Genomic DNA, 21,576 nt, shown 5'->3' with positions numbered 1-21,576 from the left:
AACGCGGCTCGGCGGGCGGGCAGTGCCGGCGTCCGCGGCTGGAATGGTGCTGGTGCTGGCGGCGGCGGTCGGTGCCTGCGTTCTGAAGCCCGAGAGGAGCCACAATGGAGACGCCGCCGCTGCCTCCCGCGTGAGTGAGCGGGCGGGCGGGCGGGCGGGCTGTGCCGCTGCGGATAAGCGCGCCGCTGCGGCGACACCGGCTGCGGGTGCTGCTCGGGGACGGCTGCCCGGTGCCCGCTGGCGGGGAGCGGACGCCGGGGGCGGCGGGAGGTGGGAGCTGCGGGGCGTGACGAGGCGCGGTTCCCGCAGTCCGGAGGCGGACGCGGACGGAAACTCAGCCTGGCCAGGCAGTGACTTAAAACCCTGTCCAGGATTTCCAGGGAAGGGTCTTCCCGATCCCAGGCGAATAGAAGATTCGGGATGGGGCTGGGCATAGGGACTGTGCCCGTCCTGTGTACGCCTCCCTGGAATGCATGGGCTGCTGGTGCCCAGCTTGCCACCCCCTTTCTGGGGGATGGAGATGTGCTGCACGGGAGTCCGTTGAAAAAAGGAAACTGGAAAGTACCAGACAACCGGTGTCTAAATCAATTGATCTTAGGTTGCTTGCTTCTCTGAATTTCTAGCAAAATTAATATCTGAGGAGCTTTTACATCACTCTAAATGAGCCACGGTTCTTCAGGGCATGTGACCTCTTTTACCTGGCACTGCAGAAAATTGTATCCAGAAACCAGAGCATCTTCTGTTTCCTTGGTACCCTGGGCGAATTAGTAGTGTAGCGGGCACAGGTGTCTTTTCCTTAGTACCCAGATACATGCGAGATTCCTGCAACGAAACTACTTCCCAGAAATAATAACAGCTGAGCAATTATTGTGGAAGATATTGAAACATTTGCACCATTCAATACAATATTATTTTTTGAAAGTATTTGGTAAAAGTGAACTGTAAATCTCTAGGAGTTTTGAAAATTTCAATTTTGATTTGCCTTCCTTAGGTTAACCTTCATGAAGGAACAAGAGCTCTTTGAATCTGACTTTTCAAACCTCAAGCAAACCTCATTCTGAGAACGGTGTACCTTTTCATGAGAGCTTATTCATGGAGCCTTATCGTTTTTCACTTAGATTTGGCCAGCTTCACTCCATGGCAGTTGTACCGCACCAGCCTCTTGTGGTTATTTGTCAGAATTCCAGCCAAAATATGGATATTTGGCTTGGGCTGAATAATTTTTTGATGTTGAGTCCTTTTGGGAGAGCTAATAGGATTCTGGAACTACAATTTCTAAAAGCGCCGTACAGAATTTTTAGCTTGAGTAGAGCAGGTCATGGGGATCTAAGGAGTAGATGATAAGACTGATGAATTGACCCTCCTGGGCTGGTAGAAGCAAGGGCTCAGTTGCTTCCTGATCACTGTGGCTTTGAGGGCTTTGTTTTCTGGTCATGTTCTTCAGCAGCTTTGGGAAAGCTCCTGAACCCCTAGGAAACATTATGGTGGATTGTTAACATCAGCAGTGTGAATACAGCACCAGCACATGGGTTCTGTCCAGGCTCAGAGGCAGTTAAGGCAGGAAATGTTACCTGTATATAGACAGCACATATTATATAGAATATACCATGTAGGCATGTTATCTGTAGTAAATCTGCCCCCTTTATATCTCTTCTGCAGGCCCATTTTACTTTTGGAGCAGAGGGAACTAAAGGAAAGAACAGGGGCTCTCAGAATGCAGGTGAAAAAAGGGTGTGGACAATAAGCAGGCTTTGGAGGGAGGGAGTAGAGACATAGAAAATGATTTATCTAGACATAATTGAAAATGAAATAGATGTGTGCGTGCAAATATTGATAAACTGAATCTAGGACAGATCAGTTAATCATAATTTTGGTATCTAGCACAATTCTTTGGTATTGAGACTCCATCAGTAATGCTGAAACAATGGCAGGCTGAGATGTAATGGAAAGCTAGGAGTGCCAGCAGGGATGAAAGAATTGTTAAAACTACTTTTAATCATGGGTGGCTAAAGTTGGTGAGACTTCTTCATTGTTCATGTTCATTTAATAAAAAATACAAATAGGGTTTATTTTCCTTTGGTCTTTGTAGGATTAACCCTCAGTTCAGAGTTTGTTAGAATCAGAAATAGTTTTCCTTCCTATCCCTTGGCCTATTTGCCTTCACTCCCATTAGCTTACTTTTTCCTTCCACACTAAATCTTGGGTGCTGTGTTTGAGAGAATTTCAAGGCAGTGTCTTTCGGAAGGAGTTTTATTGAGCCTCACTGGGCTAGAGCTTGGTAGATGGAGGCAGTGGAAGTTATTGGGAGGGCTCAGCCTTTCACAAGGTTAGATTTTTAGCCTGAGCTTTAAGGCAAGGCAGGATATTTGATGTGGGCTTAATATGCCTTGGGTGATGTGGTTGGAAGCAGGGACTCATCCTTTTTGAGCTAGTGTCTGTTTGTTAACTCATTAATTCTGCAAATATTTGAATGCCTATCTCTGCCTGGCACTATGTAGGAACTTATGCTCGCGCTTCTTTCCTAACAGCCAGTTTCACATTGTTTTCAAATTCCACCTTGCTGCCTTTGGCCTGTTAGCACGTTGTCTTGGAGGGGTAGAGGTTCCCTAGTTCCTTTGGGATAGCCTTGTTGAAATCAGGTTTTGATCTCTTGTACTCTTTCCACTCTTTGCCTCCAAGTTCTCCTCATCCTTTTTGATTCTCATGTTGTCATTGGGCTTTATATCTCTGCTTATTGTTTTTTGCATTCTATATGTGGCATTTAGATTCTCTTGCATTTTGGAGTCTGGGTGATAGGAAGATTATAGGACATATGCCTCTGATCGAACCTGAAGGTGTGTGACTTAAAACTAGATGTAGGGTAGTAAAGGAAATTCAAGTGGTAAACTGAGATGTGCAGCCCGTACCTTAGGAATGTTTCACACATTCTAGCTTTTATGGTTATTTTTGCAAAGGATTTTCATAATTATTAAGTTGAGGGAAGACCGAGGTATAGGATGGAGTGCATTCCTTTGACTGCCTCTCACTGAACTGTTTCTTAGCCCTCGTTTTCTTACTGGCTCCTCTTCCACAAGTTGGCTTTCTCTCTACAAGTCTTACGTTTTTGCTTTTCCTTCACAAAACTAAGCAAACATGCCTCAGATACAACCATATCTTGGACCAGTGATACAACCATATCTTGGACCAGTGATACAACAATATCTTGGACCAGTGATTCCGCATCACTGGAGACTCTTGGCATCGGAGTTGTTCAAGCGTAGGCAGACAGACATCTTGTCGACCATGTTCTAAGGGATTTAGACAGCAGAAGATGGGTTGAATTAGAATAGAGGTTTTCAGAATTTTGGATTGCACTGACCTGTGAAGTTAAAAAAAACTGAGGTCCAACACAGAATTGCTAAGTTGTTTTTTTTGCCTAGCAGAAAAAAAAATATCAATAAAATGATAATTATCAACTCTCACCATCTTTTGGTAAGAGAAAGGACATTTTGGTGTCCCTTTCCAAATAAAAAGGACATTATCTCAGACTACAGAATAGTGTTTAAATTGAATTAATTTTATTTTTTGAAAACTTACTACATTTTCCTTAATTTTGTCACAGACCAGTAAAAAGTTCACTGAAGCCTGACATTTGTGATCCACTGGACCAGATGACCTTTAATGTTCTTTCTACTTTTAAGATTGAATTACTGTGAATTTGGAACCTTGACACAGTTTACCCCAATATTCATTGGTTTGTCTTTTATAGCATATTGGAATGTATTCTTGTTTTTGTTTCACTAGATGTGAATGTAAATTGGGCATCTATCAGATCATAGGTGAAACTCCTCAGTGACAAAGATGTTTAAAATATTTAGGAGCAAAAATGGCTGACAAGGTAATGTTGAAAGAATGGATCAGTGTGTGTTGAAGGAAGTGTTATATAAGGAAAATTCTGAGGTGTATTTGGGAACTTGAGAAGTGGGTTTTGGAAATAGGTAACATTTCTGCAGTAGTCTTAAAATTTTCTGATACTGGGAAATGGCTCACCCCCCTCCCACTAAATAGCCCCAAACCTTGTTTCTAATCTATACTTCCTAATGCACACAGTAGGCATTCAGTAAATATTAGTGAGTGTGCTTTCATGAAGGTGACTGTAAATTTACTCATCTGTGGCTGTTATGGAATTGCATCAGGAATGTTTATGAAAACAATTGAACTTCTTAAGATCAGAGGGAAGGTTCTTTCAAGGTGATCCAGAGAATAAAAATTGCTTTTCAGATGCTCTTCTATAGAATTCTTCCAAATTCCAAGTGTATTTACTGTTTATAATAAGGGAGTTCAGATTTTTCATTCATATTTATTGGGTGCTTACTATGACCAGGCTTTGGGGATATCTCAGAAAACAAAATTCTTTTCCTCCTGGTTGAAACTGATAGTGAACAAATATATAATACAGTTACTGTAGTGCGTGGGTCAATATATTTTGTCTGTTATGTGCTTTACTGTTTTACATTTCAGACTATTGGGATTTGCTGAAGTGTTTTTTTGACCAGTTCTTTTCACTGATCCTGCCTTGAGAAATAAGCTCTTGCTTTCCATGACACTACTTTTTTTTTTGCTTTCCTTCTGTAGTTTTTAGGTTGCTAAATGTGATTTACTTTGTCTAATTTAATCTTGTCAACACCCTTATGGTGTAGGTCTCTATTGTCTTTTTTCAGATGGTAAGTTACTTTTCATAGGTTATCCAGTAGAGGAGAAGTTGGGTCTCATTGATCACTTTTTTCCTGTTCTACTTGGCTTCTCTTCGCTACTGTTTGTTGGCTGTGGCATCTCCTCACAAATGCAGGTCTTGGCCAGTTCTTTTTAATCAACTATTAATCACTAAGTTGTGGCTACATTTATGTCTTAAGCCTGGGCTCTAGATATGTGCTTCGGTCTTGCATTTTCAACTTCTTACAGAACATCTCCTCTTAGCTTATGTCTCAGATTCAACATGCCTAAAACTGAGTTCTCAGACTGACTTCCCTTTATAACATCTGCACTTACTCAGTGGAATAATCATTCTTCTGGTCCCAGATACCCAAAGCCTTGGAATGGTCTCTGATTTCTCTCTCTCATCATCTTCCCCATCTTATCATCTTCCCCATCTTATCAGCTTCCAGGAACTTCAGAGTCCTGGTTTCTAGTGTTCATTTTGACTACTACCATTCTGATGAACAGATTTTATCCTTTGATACCTGCATTTTTTTCCTCCTACGTTTTATCCTATTAACCTCTGTGTATTCTTTCCTCACCTTTCAGTCCATCTACTGTTTTGACCCCAGCAACATCTTAGAGTCACATCAAATAACTTAGCAAACCAGTTACCTCAACCAGATGATCAGAACTCTATCATTTTGGCCTAATCTTATAGTATGTTCAAAATTATTATTTGCTTTTGACTTCCTAGAGTAAACTCTGCCTTATCACAAGGCAGGAGTCTCCAGCCTTTTCCTATCCCGTCCCCGGTTAAAACAACTTGGAATTCTTCCAAGGCCCACTTGGAACCCTGTCTTCCTTCACAGAGTCTTCCCTGTTTACTCCAATTCATTTCAGCTGCTGTTTGCATTCTTGCAGTATCAGTAACCCATTATCTTGCACTTGTGTACTGACTTGTGCCATTCCCTAGAGGTTTCAGATGTGCCTCCCCACTTTAGGGTAACTGGAGAAGTTTCCTGCCTTCAACCTCCCGTATATCCCTAACTCTGCGTAATGTTAGGGCATGTAGTCGGCATTGAGGCAGTGCTTACCTACTTGATTTATTAACAGTGGTGGTTGTCTGGAGTATTGCTAATAACTTTTGATTGAATGTTGCAATTAAAAATGAGGAAGGCCAGTAACATCCATATAAATATGTCTCTGCATTCAGTTTAGCTCCTAACCTCAACATTTTTCTTTTTAACTTTGTATTTACATTCATGCAGTATTTAGTGCTTGTACAGCTCCCTGAGGCAAGTAGGTGAGGTGTTATTATCTTTGACTTTCCCATTACATCTCATATGAGACATATTTGTGGAGTAACAAAATCTTATTTTATAAGTAAACAGTCTGAAGCCCAGAGAGGCCAAGTGACTATACCCAAGGTCACTTGGTTAGTATTTGGTGTAGGCAAAACTACAATTCAGGTCTTCCAGCTGATCTGGTCCGCTTCTAGTGCCTTTTCATTCAAGTGCTGGAAAATGTAGCCTAGTCAACTGAATCGTCAAATCAAATTGCTGCCCTCTCTTACTAGCCAAGTGCTGGTAATGCCAGGAAAAGTGGCGAAAGAAAGGCCAGAAGTATGAGTTGATAAAAGATGTGGAAGTGTTTGAAATGCATCATCAACCTCCTCCTCCCGATTTTAGCACCTCGTAAATACCCCACTCTGACAGGGCTTTGTTAGCTCTTTATAACATATTCTTTAAGATAAGATTGATCTTGCATAAGACATACTTTTACCCTGGTCCCTTTCCTGGCAATTGTCACTGCCAGGGACAAAAAGTGCCTGATTGTGCTCTGTTTGTCATGTAGGTGGGAGGGAAAGAGGGAGAGAGAGCTGAGTTGAACTGAAGCAGAGCTTTTTACAGCTCTATTGTTCTACTATCAGAGAACAATTACATTCCAACTTCCATCAGCCTCTCCACTTCAAACATCCCAACCACCTCCTGCCAGTGCTTCCCCACACACTTAACATAAAGCCACACAACTAAATCCTAGGGGGAGAAGAGGGGATGTATGTGATTTCTCCCTCTGTCTTCCAATAGGTTCAGTGCTCTGCTTTCACTGCTAATCCGTTTTAGTAAAATTGGGCCTTTCCAGCTTTTCCAGCTCAGGGAAATCTGCAACATAACTTTTGGCAGTATATGTACTATACTGATGTATTCAGTGGCATTACCTTTTATTCTGTCACCACGCAAAGTTATTACAATATTGTCGACTATATTCCCTATGCTGTATTTCTCATGGTTGTGACTTATTTTATAACTGGAAGTTTGTACCTCTTAATCCCCTTCACCTGTTTCACCCACCCCAAACCTCCTCCTCTCTAGCGACTGCTAGATTGTTCTCTAGATTTATGAGTCTCTGTCTCTTTTGTCGTTGTTTGTTTAGATCCCACATGTAAATGAAATCGTATGGTATTTGTCTGTGACCTTCGTCACTTAGCATAATACTCTTTAGGTTCATCCACGTGGTTGCAAATGGCAAGATTTCAGTGACATTATTATGATGTCTTGTAAGGTGTCCTCTGCCTAGATGGCAGGGCTCTTTGTTTTGCATTTCTCTCACAGATGCTTCCTATTCAATTCCTAAAGGTCTTCATACTGAAGGTATAATCCAAATTCTTACATGTCAGTAGGGCAGACATTAACATTTATTTAAGCAATATTTATTTGTTAATATGACCATATATTCGTAGATTATACTTAGTCTGCTGGCTCTGTACCTAATAAAAGTTTAAATGCCGAACACTTGAAGAGAAATTTGCAGAGAATGTCTCTTTGTCTTTAGCTAATTGCAAAAACTGAAACCACAACTCTGCCACAAACCAAAACATGTTTCCAGTGGTGAAAGCCCTCTATTTTTACAACCCCTAAATACTATGGTGGTTATTTGGGTGAGATGGAGGATGTGAGAGTATTTCGTTGGGAAACTGTAGAGTGACTTAACAAATACTAGTTAAAATATTGGTTATGGTTGAATCTCTACTTCTAATATCTTGTCTTTGTGAATGGGAGCAGTGTTAGTATGATAATCAGCTTCTGAATGCCGGTTTAGCTAGGAAGACAGCAGAGGAAATAGGAGAGATGTTATAAGGTAATGGAGAAACTTCAGAGCAGTACAGCATGGATGGTGACTTTGAAAACAACAGCTGCTGACGTGAACTTGGCAGAAGTTTGTGAGTAATGGTGGGTGACTCATTGCAAGCAAGGGAGTCTTGCAGCTTTTGAGATGAACAGGCAGAGGGGAGAGCAGAGATGGTGGCTACCCAGGGGCTAAGTATTTGTGTCCTGAATGTGAAAATGTCTAGTCCCCTGTTAAATTTTGCAGCTGCATCATTCACATGAATTATAGCATTGTTTCCACCAGAAAACCCTAAAAACATGAACAGCCTATATTTTCTAAAGTGTTTGTTCTCCATCTGAGATGATTGTCCCAGGGTGGGAGGTAAGTGGGTGGTGGGACATATTACATCACCTTTTAAAAAAAATTTTTTTTAAATTATACATAGCTGCCTTTCACCCCTACTCCTGGAGATGCTGTCATTCTGATATACCTAGTCCTATAAAAAGGGCTTGCCTGAATCTTCATGCGAAAAGGGATGGTTGTGTGCAGTTTGAAAAAATTGCTTGGGTCATGCTGGTCCGGCCCCCCCCCACATTGGGAATCACTGTTCCAGAGCAAATACTGTATATCTAAAGAGACTATACCTCATTTCTAAGATGGCCTCAGAACCAACCTCTGCTTGGTTATGGATCTTGACTCTTTGAGGGAGACAGCCCTGTTAGAGTCTTTATTTTCTTCTTCTCTGAGAAATCATTTACTGCCAGTAGCGTGTTTTGGGACAGAGAGTTACCTAGTTACCTACTCTGAGAAGCCAACTTTGCCTGCAGCTGGAAATTTGCAAAAGAGTCAGTCACTGAAGAAGACTTCAGGATTATCTGTTATAAAGTGTAGCCATGTATTGGGATCCAAACCCTTGGAAACCTCAACTGTTTTAAAGTATGTTTGATAACAATAGGCTATTGGACAATTTTAAGACTGGTTACAGAGTATAGAGTTGGGGAAAGATTTAAAAATGAAAGAACCTTGAAAAAGTATCTCTTCTGGATAATTTAAAGAAGACAGTTCTCAGAAAGAGAAGCTTCTCTGGGAAAGGCTAGCTCCTGCTTTAGAAGGGAAGCCGGGAGAAGGTATAACTACACTTAACTGGTATAACTTAAAAGGTAAACCTTCACCTCCCACTTTCCTGCTTCCTAGTATATGTTCATTTTCCACATCTGTAGTTTCAGGCATGATGTGTCATTTTATTAGTCAGTTATGCTTCTGGATGAGAGACTATCTAACACAAAACCACATAGGAAAATTATGGAAAGGACTTTAGTACTGAAAATGTAGCCCTGTGCAGCAGGGTGCTGTATTTCTAAGTAGCTCTCAGTACAGAGAACACTTAAAAAAATTCAATGTTATTTCGTACTTACTCCTTTAAGCCTTTGAATAAGGTCTTTTCTTTGTAGTTTTTGGAGTACATCAGGAAAAGCAGGAGCTGAAAATAGCTTTAAGAATGCCCCAATATAGATATTGATTATTACATGGTAGCTGTCTTAAAGTTAATTCTCTAATGCAGGAAGTTTTAATTCATGATTTCTTAAGCAAATATAAACACTCTTGACTCTTATATAATATTCTTTCTAGGGCTGAGTTGTTTTTGCTTCCATTCGAGCATTGAAAAGACTTCTATGATAGTTTTGCCAATCCTCAATATTATATTTCCCCTTTGTTGTAAACTCTTAAGTTATTAAATGAGAAGCAGATGTAAATCTTAACTTGCTATACATGTGGACATTCAGTGTTATGTGGACAGAAAGTTTGCATAGGTTGCATATATCTACATAATTTCCTTTGTCCTACTGTTTTCTTTATGAAAGGTTGGTGGGAAATAGCATTATGAGAATGTGTCTTATACTATAAAATGTTTCCCAGTCTCCTCTGCCAGATCTGAATGTTCTTTCGTCTTTGGCTCCTAGACTTAGTAGCTCTTTTTCTCAGGTCAGGTGTGTAACTCATCCCTCTCTACAGACACACACACACACACACACACACACACACGGACCACAGGGAGTAGAGTGCACCATGCTGTTCTCCCAGCTGTGGGCTCACCCACTGGAAGCAGTGTCTTGTACTAATTTATGTGTAAGACCCCTTTAAAAACTCTCAAGGGGTGGGGAAACAGGATTTACATCCACTTCTAGTATGCAAACCCTGGAACAATCAGATGCCTCAACTCATGTTGATTCTTGGGGCTCGAAAGAATGAGCAAGGATAGCATCTATGGTTGATGATGGAGGTTACATTAATGTTTGAGTGCCTGGGTTTCATTGCTTTCATGACCATATATGAAATCAATGATTCCCTACATTTCTATCCAGCTAAAGTTTTCTTTCCAGCTCTAGACTTAAATATGCCAGTATGATATCTTCACTTGGATGTCTGATATCTGAGAAGCAACATGTACGAAGATGAAGCTTTTGCTTTTCCTACCCCCAAACTGGTTCCACATGCAGCCTCCCCCATCTCAATTAATGGAGACTCTATCCTTCCAGTTGCTCAAACCAAAAAAATTGGAATCGGGGGCGCCTGGGTGGCACAGCGGTTAGGCATCTGCCTTCGGCTCAGGGTGTGATCCCGGCGTTGTGGGATCGAGCCCCATATCAGGCTCCTCTGCTATGAGCCTGCTTCTTCCTCTCCCACTCCCCCTGCTTGTGTTCCCTCTCTCGCTGGCTGTCTCTATCTCTGTCGAATAAATAAATAAAATCTTTAAAAAAAAATTGGAATCGTACTGATTTTCTTTGACATGCCACATGCATTCTGTCAACAAATCTTGTTGGCACTACCTTTAATATATACCCAGAACCCAGCCACTTCTCATCACTGCTCTTCCTCCTGCTGCTGTGCTCTGAGCCCCTGTCCCCCCCCACTGCATTACTCTCCTAAATAGTTAACCCCCTTTCATCTTTGCCCACATTGACTATTCTCAACCAGCAGCCAAAGTGATCCTTTGAAAACATAAGGTGGATTGTGTCACTCTTCTGCAATGCCTCCCTGTTGCACTCAGGGTAAAAGCCAAAGTCCTTCCGGTGTCCTACAGCTCTTCATAATCTGCACTACGCTCTGCCCCCCAGCCCTAGCTCTGGTCTTATAGTTCCCGGAACACACCAGGTTCCTACAGGCTTTTCTCTAGCTCTTCATTCCTTCTGGACATTCTTTCACCTCCTGGTCCTGCTTTAAATCTCACTTCTCAGTTGGGCTATTGATGATCTGATGACCTTATTGACTAGTGTAAGTTGCATCACTCCATACTCTTTGCTTCTCTTTTCCCTGCCTGCCCTTTTTCTTCTATCACTCTTATTTTCTGATCTACTTCACTGGCTTGTTCTGTGTATTATTTCTTCTCTCTCTCCCCTTTCCCCTGCTAGACTCCAGGGTCTGTGAGGATAGGAGTCTTTGTTGGTTCCTTGTTCACATGTATCCCAAGTGGCTAGAACAGTGCTTGGTACATAGCTGGCACTCAAATAATATGTGCTGAATGAATTCGTGAGAGATAATGTTTTAAAAATGAATGATCCTTTCAAAATGGGTCAGGAAAGGAAGAGGTGTGAAGAGAAATGCAGCAATAAATAATGATGTTCGCCTGTTCTTTGTGTGATATGTATACAAGTATGATTTCTTTGGGCTTAATTTGGTATCCTGTTTTTTTTTTTATTTAATAGCTTTATCGAGGTATAATTTACATGCCATAAAATTCAACTATTATAATTGTACAATTCAGTGATTTCTAGTACATTTCTGGAGTTGTGCAGCCATCTCAAAAAGTTCCCTTGTGTCCATTAGCAGTTAATCTCCCCTCCCTGCCATGGTACCTTGATTTTGTTAATTTTTTTTGCCCCCAAGTCTCAAAAGAATAATTTATACAGCAGTACTAATATAGCCCATGCTCTTGAAAATTATGTTTAAATATGAAGTTAAGTATCATTGCTTAATGTAGGAAATGGTATGGAACATTAGTGAAAAGAATGAGCTCGAAGAGTCAGACTGGCTTCAGTCTCACCCAACTCTATTATTTAGTTACCCAAATTATTTTTTGCCTTCATCTTTTCATCTGTTAAATGGGGATAATAATAGTAATGAGTTCACATAGTTGTTGTTAAGATTAAGCAAATAATGCGGGTAAATGACGGTACTGTGGCTTCTCTATAGCAAATACTCAATAAACTCTAACATGATTAATCTCTTGTTACAAGAGTGTTGAAATTTGTGGGGCAAGTAACCTGGCAGGTGGAGAGCAAAATTCAAATCAGATTCTGAGTTTTTGAAGTTTGTGTAAAATAGGATCCCATTCCTGTCTTGTAATAGGTTTGTAAATAATATATGACTACAACGAATTGTTAAAAGCAGGTTAATTTCCAACACAGAGGATCATTTCTCAGCATTTTTATTTTCAGTTGTCTGCTGAACCACTTTTACTGAATTTTCTGTGCTCATCTTTGACAGAGCTTGGACACCGTAGAGGTGATTACCCACTTTTTTCATTAAAATTATAGTGACCATCAGAAAATGTTCTGAATTGTGTCTTGATCTTACATTGAGATATACCGTGAGACTTCCTCTAAACATGTTTGGGAGATTCATTGTATCTCTTGTAGCCTGATAAGCCTGAACTAAATGATCTATAATAAGGTCTTTTCTGTTTTTTTGTTCTTTTCTTTTATGTACAGATGCACAAAGCAGGGTCATCAGAAGTCTCTCGATTCAAAAGATGATAATACTGAAAAACACTGCCCCGTGACAGTGAATCCTTGGCATATGAAGAAAGCTTTTAAAGTCATGAATGAATTAAGAAGGTATTGTTACATTAATATACATGTAACCATGGGTCTCTTCCCTTTATTTTTTACTTGTTTATAGTGAATATACTCTTCATGCCTCATCGTTGCTTTGTGTGATACAGAGAACATTAAAAGCTTTTTCTGCAGGTTTTTTTTTTTTTTTTTTTTTTTTAATCAGAGGCATGAATAGTATAAGACTGCTCTGTCTGGTATGGGAGCCACTAGCCACATGTGGCTAGTCTGAATTGAGATGTTCTGTAAGTGGAAAATATATAATGGATTTCTGAGATTTAATACAAAAAAGAGTGTAAAATGTTTTATTAATAAGTTTTAAGAATATTGATTACATTTTGAAATGATAATATATGGGACATTTTTCATGAAATAGGATATATTATTGAAATTATTTTCACTTCTTTTTTAATGTGATTAGTACAAGATTTTGACATTGCATTTATACTTTATATATATATATATCTCCCATATTTCTACTGGACAGCACTGGTCTAGGGTTTCTAACTTACCACAAAGAATATGGAAAGAAGACTGTCAGAGAGGGACACCTGATTGGCTTAGTTAGTTAAGCGTCTGCCTTCGTCTCAGGTCATGATCTCAGGGTCCTGGGATCCAGCCCCACATCGGGTCCTGGGATCCAGCCCCACATTGGGCTGTCTGCTCAGCGGGGGGTCTGCTTCTCCCTCTCACTCTCCTTCTGTGTGTGCTCTCTCTCACAAATCAATAAAATCTTAAAAAAAAAAAAGAAAAAGCAGAAAAATGTGACTCTGATGGTGGTGGTAGTCATCGTAGTGGTAGGAATTTTGAGGATTGGTGACAAATCCATTGCGAAGGTAATTCTCAAGTATGTTGAGAGTCACTGATATGAAAGGAATGACTTTAAAAGTTGATCGAGAGGTGCCTGGGGTGGCTCAGTCGGTTAAACATCTGACTCTTGATTTCAGCTCAGGTCATGATCTCAGGGCTGTGGGGTTGAGCTCCATTCCATGCTGGGTGTGGAACCTGCTTAAGATTCTCTCCCTCTTTCTCTACCCTAAGTTGATTGAACCATGAGTAATTTTATTTTTTAATTAAAAGACTAATTTATGTAGTAACAGTCTTGGTTTTCTTAGCTGTTTGTGAAAGACATGTATTACTATTATTTTTTTACCCTATTGTTCTCTTTGTGGAAGTACATATATTTAAAAGCTTGGGCTACAAAGAACGGAATGACTTGTACTTTCCTTCTATCTGTCTGTGCTATGTCTTCCTAAAAGCCCATGCTATAGGTCCGTCATTTGTTTCTTCTCTACTTACAGATTCAGTAAATATTTATCTGTTGGGTGCTGGAGATACAGTGGTGAGCAAAAACAGACATGTAGCTTATGGTTGAATGCAGGAAGCAGGCATTAATCAGAGAATTACACACATAATTTACTGTAAATTTTAATGGTAGAAAGTGCTACAAAGGAGGGCTGCCTGATGCTTTAAAGGTGGATTACAGTGGTCAGGAAAGGCTTCCTTGGGAAGATAAAAATAATTGTGCTGAGATCTAAAAAGCAAAATAGAGGTAAAGAAATGAAGCCAGGATGGGGGTGGGAGAGATTAGAGAACAGGGTTCCAGGCACAGGGAATGGCAGTGCCCAAGTCTTCTGGTGGGAGGGAGCTGGCCTTATTGGAGGAACTGAGGGGCAGCTCGGGCGCAGATGACCAGAAGGGTCGCGGTAAGAGAGAAGCCTGAGTGGGCAGGTGAGGCCCAGCATACTTAGGGCTTTATACATTTTGGACTTTATCAGGAGTTGTCATGGGAGGAAGCCGTCGGTAGAAGCCGTTGGAGAGTTTTAAGTAGGGCTGTGACATGATCAGATTTTCATTTTGAAAAAAACATATTTGCTGCCAGGTGGAAAGTGGATTGGAGAAAGACAAGAAAGTTAAATTGACTATTACATATTTAACTTGCTTCCTGGTCCTGCTCTGACAGCATTTTTATCTTTATTTATTTTTAAAGATTTTATTTATTTGAGAGGGAGTGCGTGTGGGGGAGGGGGGGAGCAGCAGAGGGGGAGGAAGAGGGACAAGCAGACTCCCAGCTAAGTGCAGAGACTGACGCATGCTGATCCCAGGACCCTGAGATCAGGCCCTGAGCTGAAACCAAGAGTCAGATGCTTAACTGTGCCACCCGGCCATCCCTATTTTTTATTTTTATTTTTAGTACTAATTATTTTTTCCCAAATTTTTATTTAAAATCTAGTTAACACTTAGGGTAATGACAGCATTTTTAATAAGTGCGTTTTCATTTTAGTCTTTGGGCGAATATATAGTTGGGATCATCCAGCAGGTTTGGCTGTGCTGTTTTAGTTTTTTAATTCCATTGTAACAGTCGTTATGAGAAGGTGAACTGTACTGGTTACTAAACAGAACTGAAAGAAAAGAAAAACAATCTGGTCGTTTTAAGACTGAGATCTTTAATGGCTCTTCTTTTTCTTTGAAAAGTCCAGAAAGACTGACATTTTCTAGGCTTGTTCCCATTTCCTCCCCCGCCTGTGGGGTGCGGTAGCTGTAGTCTTTCAGCTGGTGTGAGTAGCTCTCTGTGGACCCAGGCATGACTCACTGAACTTTAGGGCAGGTGACACCTTCCCCTGAAGTGGATGACCCAGGTTTGGGGACAAACTCTTTGGCCTTGGGCCAGCTGTTTTACTTCTTTGAGGCTGAGCTATAAAATGAGGGGAGTGGACAGGATGGAATGTAAGGTTTGTGGTGCTCGGACATTCTCTGAGCCTGTGAGATTTTTTTTCCTGCTTTACCTGCACCTCGTCCTGGGATTATTTAGCACAAGCCTTCCTGTACCTCTTTGTCCCATTTTGGGTGTGAACTGTATGGCTGTGAAATAGTACCTTGTTCTTTGTGTCACACCATTTTAGGAGCTAATGTGTCACCAGGCTGGTAGTTGATGCTGGTTTTCAGGACAGAGAATGACCTTTGAATAGCCAGAGGGTGTTGGCTGCCCGCTCTATGACTGTGTGATTGTTTTAATAAAGTCACTAATGGGTAGTGTTTTAAAAAATAAACTCTCTTTGGGGTTCATCAGAATCCTTTTTTGTTTGTTTGTTTTTAATGTCATTCACTTCTCTGTTACCCCTTATGGCCCACTGAGTAACTAAAAAAAAAAAAATCTCTAGAGAGGCCTACTCCTTAAACAGTTGGAAATCTTTTATTTCCTGCCATTGCATCAGCTTCCTGCTGCCAGGAAGGGGTAGCTGAGAGCGGGTTTCCTGATTTCTGGGAAGGGAGATCTTCCTTGTTCTTACCACTCTGCTCATGGGCCCTCACCTCTACCTGGTAGAATAACAGCCGTACAGTAGGGAATGTGTTTATGAACCTTTGGCTGATGGCAGTGATTGATTTTTGTTTTTGTTTTCTTTTTTAAACAGGAGGCCCAGATATAGCTACATGTGCCAGCCCAATAAGAGCTTGAATAACTTAAAATTACTTGGTTTAAAAAACCCTGCAGTCACTTCTAAACAGTGTATTCAACAAGTATCCGTAAGCAGCTGGTTCTTCTTTGAAATCAGCTCTCGTGCCCGAAAGGCTGTGCAGGCTGTGGGGGAGCCAGAAACAGTAACAGACTTGGCGGATTCCCTGCGAGTGTCTGGATTGCTGCAGGAGATGTCCAGAGAAGAGGATGAGGTGGTGGAAGATAGTGGGCCAAAGATGATTTTCACAGGAGAAATCTACAACGGTCCACAGAAGTGATTTCTGCTGGGCCTCATGGCGAGCAGTAGGATTCATACAAAGGACAGGAGAGGAAAGGGAGTTCCGGCCTGTATGATTGCATGAGCTGGGGAGCAGATAAACAGAGCTTGTTGGATAAAGCAAATCAAGAGTTCATGCTGGGGAGTCTGTGCAGACAAGGCTAGGAAGCGGGAGAAGGACGGAATTGTGCAGGCTTAACTATCGTGACGAATTTGGACTTAATCCTGTGGGCAGTGGGAATCAGGGAAGGTTTTTGAAAAGAAGAGCAGCATTGTAAGATTAATGATGTTGGAGGAACAGCCTGGCAGTGTGGTGAAAGGACGGGTCTTTTTAGCAACACATCTCTGGCAGGAAATTCAGCTCTTTAAGTTTCCCTAGCATGAATTGGCGGGGGTAGGAGTCTTTCAGAATACTAACATTTTCAAAATCAAATCAGTAGATCTTTACAGAGTGCTTATTATGTGCAACACACTGTATTGGGTTTGTGGAGAAGACAAGCAGACGAAATCTCAGACATGTTTTATTGAGAGCAGTATGCTGTGGGCTTTTTGAGATGACCAAAAAAAGGAAATGTCAAGAGGTAGCATTTTGCCTTCACAATACATTTAAACAGAAAAACTTCAGTTTTGTAGGTTACAGGATAAGACTGTATTTGAGCTTTAAAACTTTCAATGACTATTAGTTGGGGCCAACCTGTTACTTGTTTAGAAGGAAGATAACGTTGATCCTTAACTTCTATTTAGGAGTTGTAAGTTTTTAGTAAGGATAAATCATATGAAGCAACTAAAATACTCCCCTGTACACCACATAAAAGTCACAAATATTTATTGGTTCAGTTATAACAGCAGTTTTTACGTTTCCAACAATAATTTAAACAAAAAAGCCTGAAGCGCTCTCTTCAAGGAGTGCTTATTGTATTTTTCCTCCAGGACTTTTAGACATTGTGGATCCAGGTCACTAGTGAGATTAAATTATCTGTTGTGCATCTATGAAAAATTTGAGTTGTGGCTCTTTAGTTATTTGTATTTTGTTGGTTAGATGGCGAGTGAATTAAAGAATAAACTTAAGTGAGTTCGTCTTTCTCTTCATAGCTTTATACTACTGTTTTTAAAAGAGATTTTAGGAAATTACATACGATGTGAAATTTTTTTAATGCTCTAATACCTGTTTTTTTTCTATGGTAAAACATTGTGAAGTTCTTTTGTTTTCTTGTTGTACTAGAGTAGAATATAAAACATTCCTTGAAAGGTAGAGCAGTTGGGAAGAGCCCCCAAATCAAATAGACTTGTTTATTTAGAAAATTTAAGATACAGTTTGAAGCTTCTTGTCTCAGTTTAACTGGTAATCTTCTGCAGTGTTTCTTAAGCACATGTGATTGATCTCTTTTTAAGTGGTGTTTATTGAGCATGGATAGAATCATTCAACATTTTAAAGAATATGAAGAATGGATAGTAGTGAAGCAGTTTACTGATCCAGTTTGTTTCTTTTCCCTTTCTCCATGTTGTTGAATACTTACCACAGGTGAGATAGTGTTCTGTTTCAAAGCTAGCTTTCACTAGGCCCTCTTAAATCAGCAAATGAGAAGATTTTACTCTGGCTTTTTTTCTTTAAATTATTATAGCTAAGAGTATCTCATTTATTTCACCAATGGAAAAAAAACCTTTTAATGGCGTTTTCTTTGTATACATCCTACATTTTCTACCACATAGGCTTTTCATCTGCATGTTCAGAAATTCCTCGCTCTATTACTTTTCCCCCTGAAATCCCCCACCTTCTTCATTTCTCTGTTCTGTCTCTCACCAGCTTTCCTATGTCCCTAATATCTTCTTTCACTTTTATTTCTAATTATTCTTTCCATCTTCTCTCATCTGTGACCCAGTGTTCTTGCAGGTGGTCAGATCTGGAGATGTCACCTTCTCTTCTCTGAGGTATTTGGTGATGCACTGTCCCTTCCCCCCGTGTCTTCCTGTGGCTCTGTTTTGTCATTTTTCACGTCATTCTGCTGTCTTGATTCTGTTTGAAAAAAATAATATTCTCTGAGATCCTTTAGTAGTTTCTGGCATTTTCTAAGTCACTGACTATAGTAGTTTTCCCTAACTTTCCAAATTGACTTCACTTCCTGCTTCCTTTAGAGAATCTCAGCAGGTGCAGATCTGTTGAGGAGGCTGTGCTATTTTTCAAGACTTTTACTATAATGGTGAATCTTACTAAACCCAACATCTAGGTTTTTCCCTGTGCTTAACTGCCACAGAAATTCAAATTCATATCAAAATCAAACCATCATGGTTTTAAGAAGAAAAAGAAAGAAGACAGTGGTGACACTTGTCATGATGGAGGTCATGATGGAGTTCTGTTGCTCTTCAAGATTATTGACGTTATAGCCAGATTGTCAGTTACAGGAGGTTTGGTTAAATATGACAAAGTCAGCAAGGGAGGCCTTTCACCTTTAAACCAGCTCATCTCCTGACCCCACCTCCCTTCGTGCCAAGGACAGTACTCTGTGATGCAGCCATGTCCGAAACAGCAGCTCCGTGTCTGGCTCATCCTCAGGTTCCTGGCCACTTTTTAATTTCCTTGGCTTCTTTCCCTCTTTCCTTGATTTGTGACCCCTTGCCTTAATTCTTTTTATGTCTTGGTCTTGTTTCTTTATCCTAACACCCAATGCTGTTCCAGAGATGACTTTGGGCCCATTCCTCGCTGTAGTTTGTGGTTTGCCCTTGGACTCTGGCTGACAGCTCATCTCACCGGCCTGGTGCTTTGGCTCTTCCTCTGATGCCACTCCATGTGGAGGAGTGCCTCCAGGTTTTCCCTGGAGCCCGAGGAAGACAGATGGACAGATGCCATGTGATCGCCCCCACTTCCAATAGAGAGTAAATTCTTGTTTTATGTGACTACTAATTACTTTTGACCTCTCAGAGCCGGATGGCCTGTTTTACTTTGAGAAGATAAGTACACAGCAGTAATAGGTTTTTCCAGCCTTAGGAATTGGTCACTTTATGTCAGAAAACTAGAGGACGTCTTGGTATGTTCAGGCATGTTTCATTAATTTCCAGAACAGTGTTTTTCCCGAGAAGGACCAATTTGCATGATGTTGTTTCATTTAGGAGATGGAATGCTGTTCTTTTTTCTGGGCAATTTGAGTTTTACACATGACCTGTATAACTCTTCTCCGCATTTGAGCTTAGAGGCAACTGCCTTTGCAAAGCCTCCTTAAGGTTGGGCTTGGCCTCTCTTGTGCGTTCCCAGACACGCCACACCTGCCCCATCTGAAAAGTTACAGGTTCGTTTTTATAATTCTCTGTTAGCTTCTTTGTTTCTCCCCACTCAACTGTAAACTGCTTGCTGTTCATGGACATTACGTTGCTATTGTAAATGAGCGTAGTGTGCGCTCACTTCCGCAGCAGATACAGTAAATGAACATAGTGCTTGGTGCACAGTAGCCACTCTGGATATTTGACGAGTGAATGAATAAATGCACATTTTGCTAAATAGCAGCTATTTGTCTTGTTATTCTGGAAGACTTTTCCTTCTACAGTTCATTCCGTCATTAGATTTCAAGTAATAGGACTATGAACTCAGATACTTACCATGCTAGACTCTGGGTATGGGCTGCTAAACACGTTGCTCTTTTCTTCTGTTGCCAGACTTTTCATTTGTAGCTCATGCCTCCTCACCCAAAAGTTATTCTGCTTCTTATGAACATGCACGTTTGAAAAGAGTTAGGGGCCAGACTCAGACACACACTGGCTGAAGGAAGAAGTTGGTCAGATCTCTCTTGTCTTTAAAATATGGTATTGCTGGAGACAAAAAGATAAAAAAATGAAACACTAGAACTAAATATGTTATTGTTTTGGAATGTGACCCTTAGACTCTGTGTGACCCAACCTAAGGTGTGGCTGCATGCTAATTTGACAGTGTTTTTACCTTATTAGTTAACTAACATCAGCTAATAAGCTGGGAAGGCCAAGCTAATTATGTGACAACCAGCAGGTGTTATGCTAGGTGGTTTCGATCAATGAGTGATTGTAATTGAAGCTAAATGTAATTAATTATGTGGTTTGGGGGTGTTCAAGTGTAATTCCACTTAAGTTCCATCTTGAAATTAGAGCATTAAGGATTACTACTGACAGTAGGAAATAGGCATCAAGATGTACTTGACTCATGTTTGAGTTGTGTCCAGATGCCCTGGTCATTATAGGAACACCTGGATGGCCCCATTCTTGAGAGGCTGTGTGCAATTCTGCTGACCTTGACCCCTCCCTCTCCTGCTCTTCTCTCGCCCTTCTCTCTTTCTGCTTTTCTTCTTCCGGGGTTTCCCATGGTGCTGTGCCGCTTCAGGTCTCCACAGCACATACTGTTCTCTCTGCTACAAGTTCTCTTGCTCCTTCTCCATCCCGCTAATGCTTACTTGTTTTTAGAGCTCAGCTTAAGGTCAGTAGCTGATGGAAGGCTCTTCCAACCACTCGTCTGATTTAGATGCTCCCATAACACCTTTACAGTGATGTTTTCCACTTTATCCTGTAATCTTGGCACCATCAGTCGTTTCTGCTAGACAGCTTAAGGGCAGAGATGATCTTGCAGTGTTTTGTTGAATTTGATTTTTCTAAATATTCTTGTAGAGGTAGTGCTAAAACCTACTAAAATTAGGCCTTTTATAAATTATATATAGAACTTTAAAAAATTGTTTCTAGTATATAGTGTGTCAACTAATAAATTGGTGTTATTTGATTTATACATTTTATTCCCTGTTTTATTCAAGCTTTACCAGGTCTTGCAACCACACAGCTTTAGTTGGTTTTGTGTGGTGGTTAAAAGGCTTTGGAACCAGACTCCATGGATTTGAATCCCGGCATTGCCACTAGTGGGTACTTACGGCTGTTTGTTCATCTTTAACCTTGACTTCCCTAGCTATACATTTGGGGGTAAAAATCATAATAATACCTACCTCATAAGGATTGTGGTGGAGTCTAAATTAGGTAATACATGCGGGTAAAGCTCTTGCATAGCGTTCTCCTGAAAACACCGCTGACTTTTCCCACCCTGGTTACTTGTGAACCTGTGGAATTCATAGACTTGCTGAGTGGTTTTATACTCTCCGAGCAGACCACAGTGGAGGAATTACAAATGGGTGACCTTAGGCCACTTTTGATGACTCTACTGTGGGTCCTGCCTGATGTCTCATACAGCATTGTGAGCCATTACGTTGACACCCATGAGCCATACT

The 21,576-nt window shown here is 40.7% G+C and overlaps 1 protein-coding gene across 2 annotated transcripts in view; it reads left to right on the top strand.

Annotated features, from left to right (window-relative positions):
- KLHL2 (kelch like family member 2) overlaps positions 1 to 21,576 on the top strand; it is a 96,471-nt gene continuing 74,895 nt past the window's right edge. Inside the window, exons 1-3 of one of the 2 annotated variants that reach the window (XM_034661412.1) lie at positions 14 to 130; positions 12,222 to 12,288; positions 12,495 to 12,620. In XM_034661412.1, the coding sequence (XP_034517303.1) occupies positions 12,583 to 12,620 (38 nt within the window). In that variant the 5' untranslated portion in view covers positions 14 to 130; positions 12,222 to 12,288; positions 12,495 to 12,582. Of the gene's footprint in view, positions 131 to 12,221; positions 12,289 to 12,494; positions 12,621 to 21,576 lie in introns of both variants that reach the window. The other variant, XM_034661411.1, reaches the window with a different exon arrangement.

This window comes from Ailuropoda melanoleuca, chromosome 5 (genome assembly GCF_002007445.2).
Source record: "Ailuropoda melanoleuca isolate Jingjing chromosome 5, ASM200744v2, whole genome shotgun sequence".
In the NCBI taxonomy this organism is placed as follows: domain Eukaryota; kingdom Metazoa; phylum Chordata; class Mammalia; order Carnivora; family Ursidae; genus Ailuropoda; species Ailuropoda melanoleuca.
This window is presented reverse-complemented; position numbering and strand designations above follow the sequence as displayed.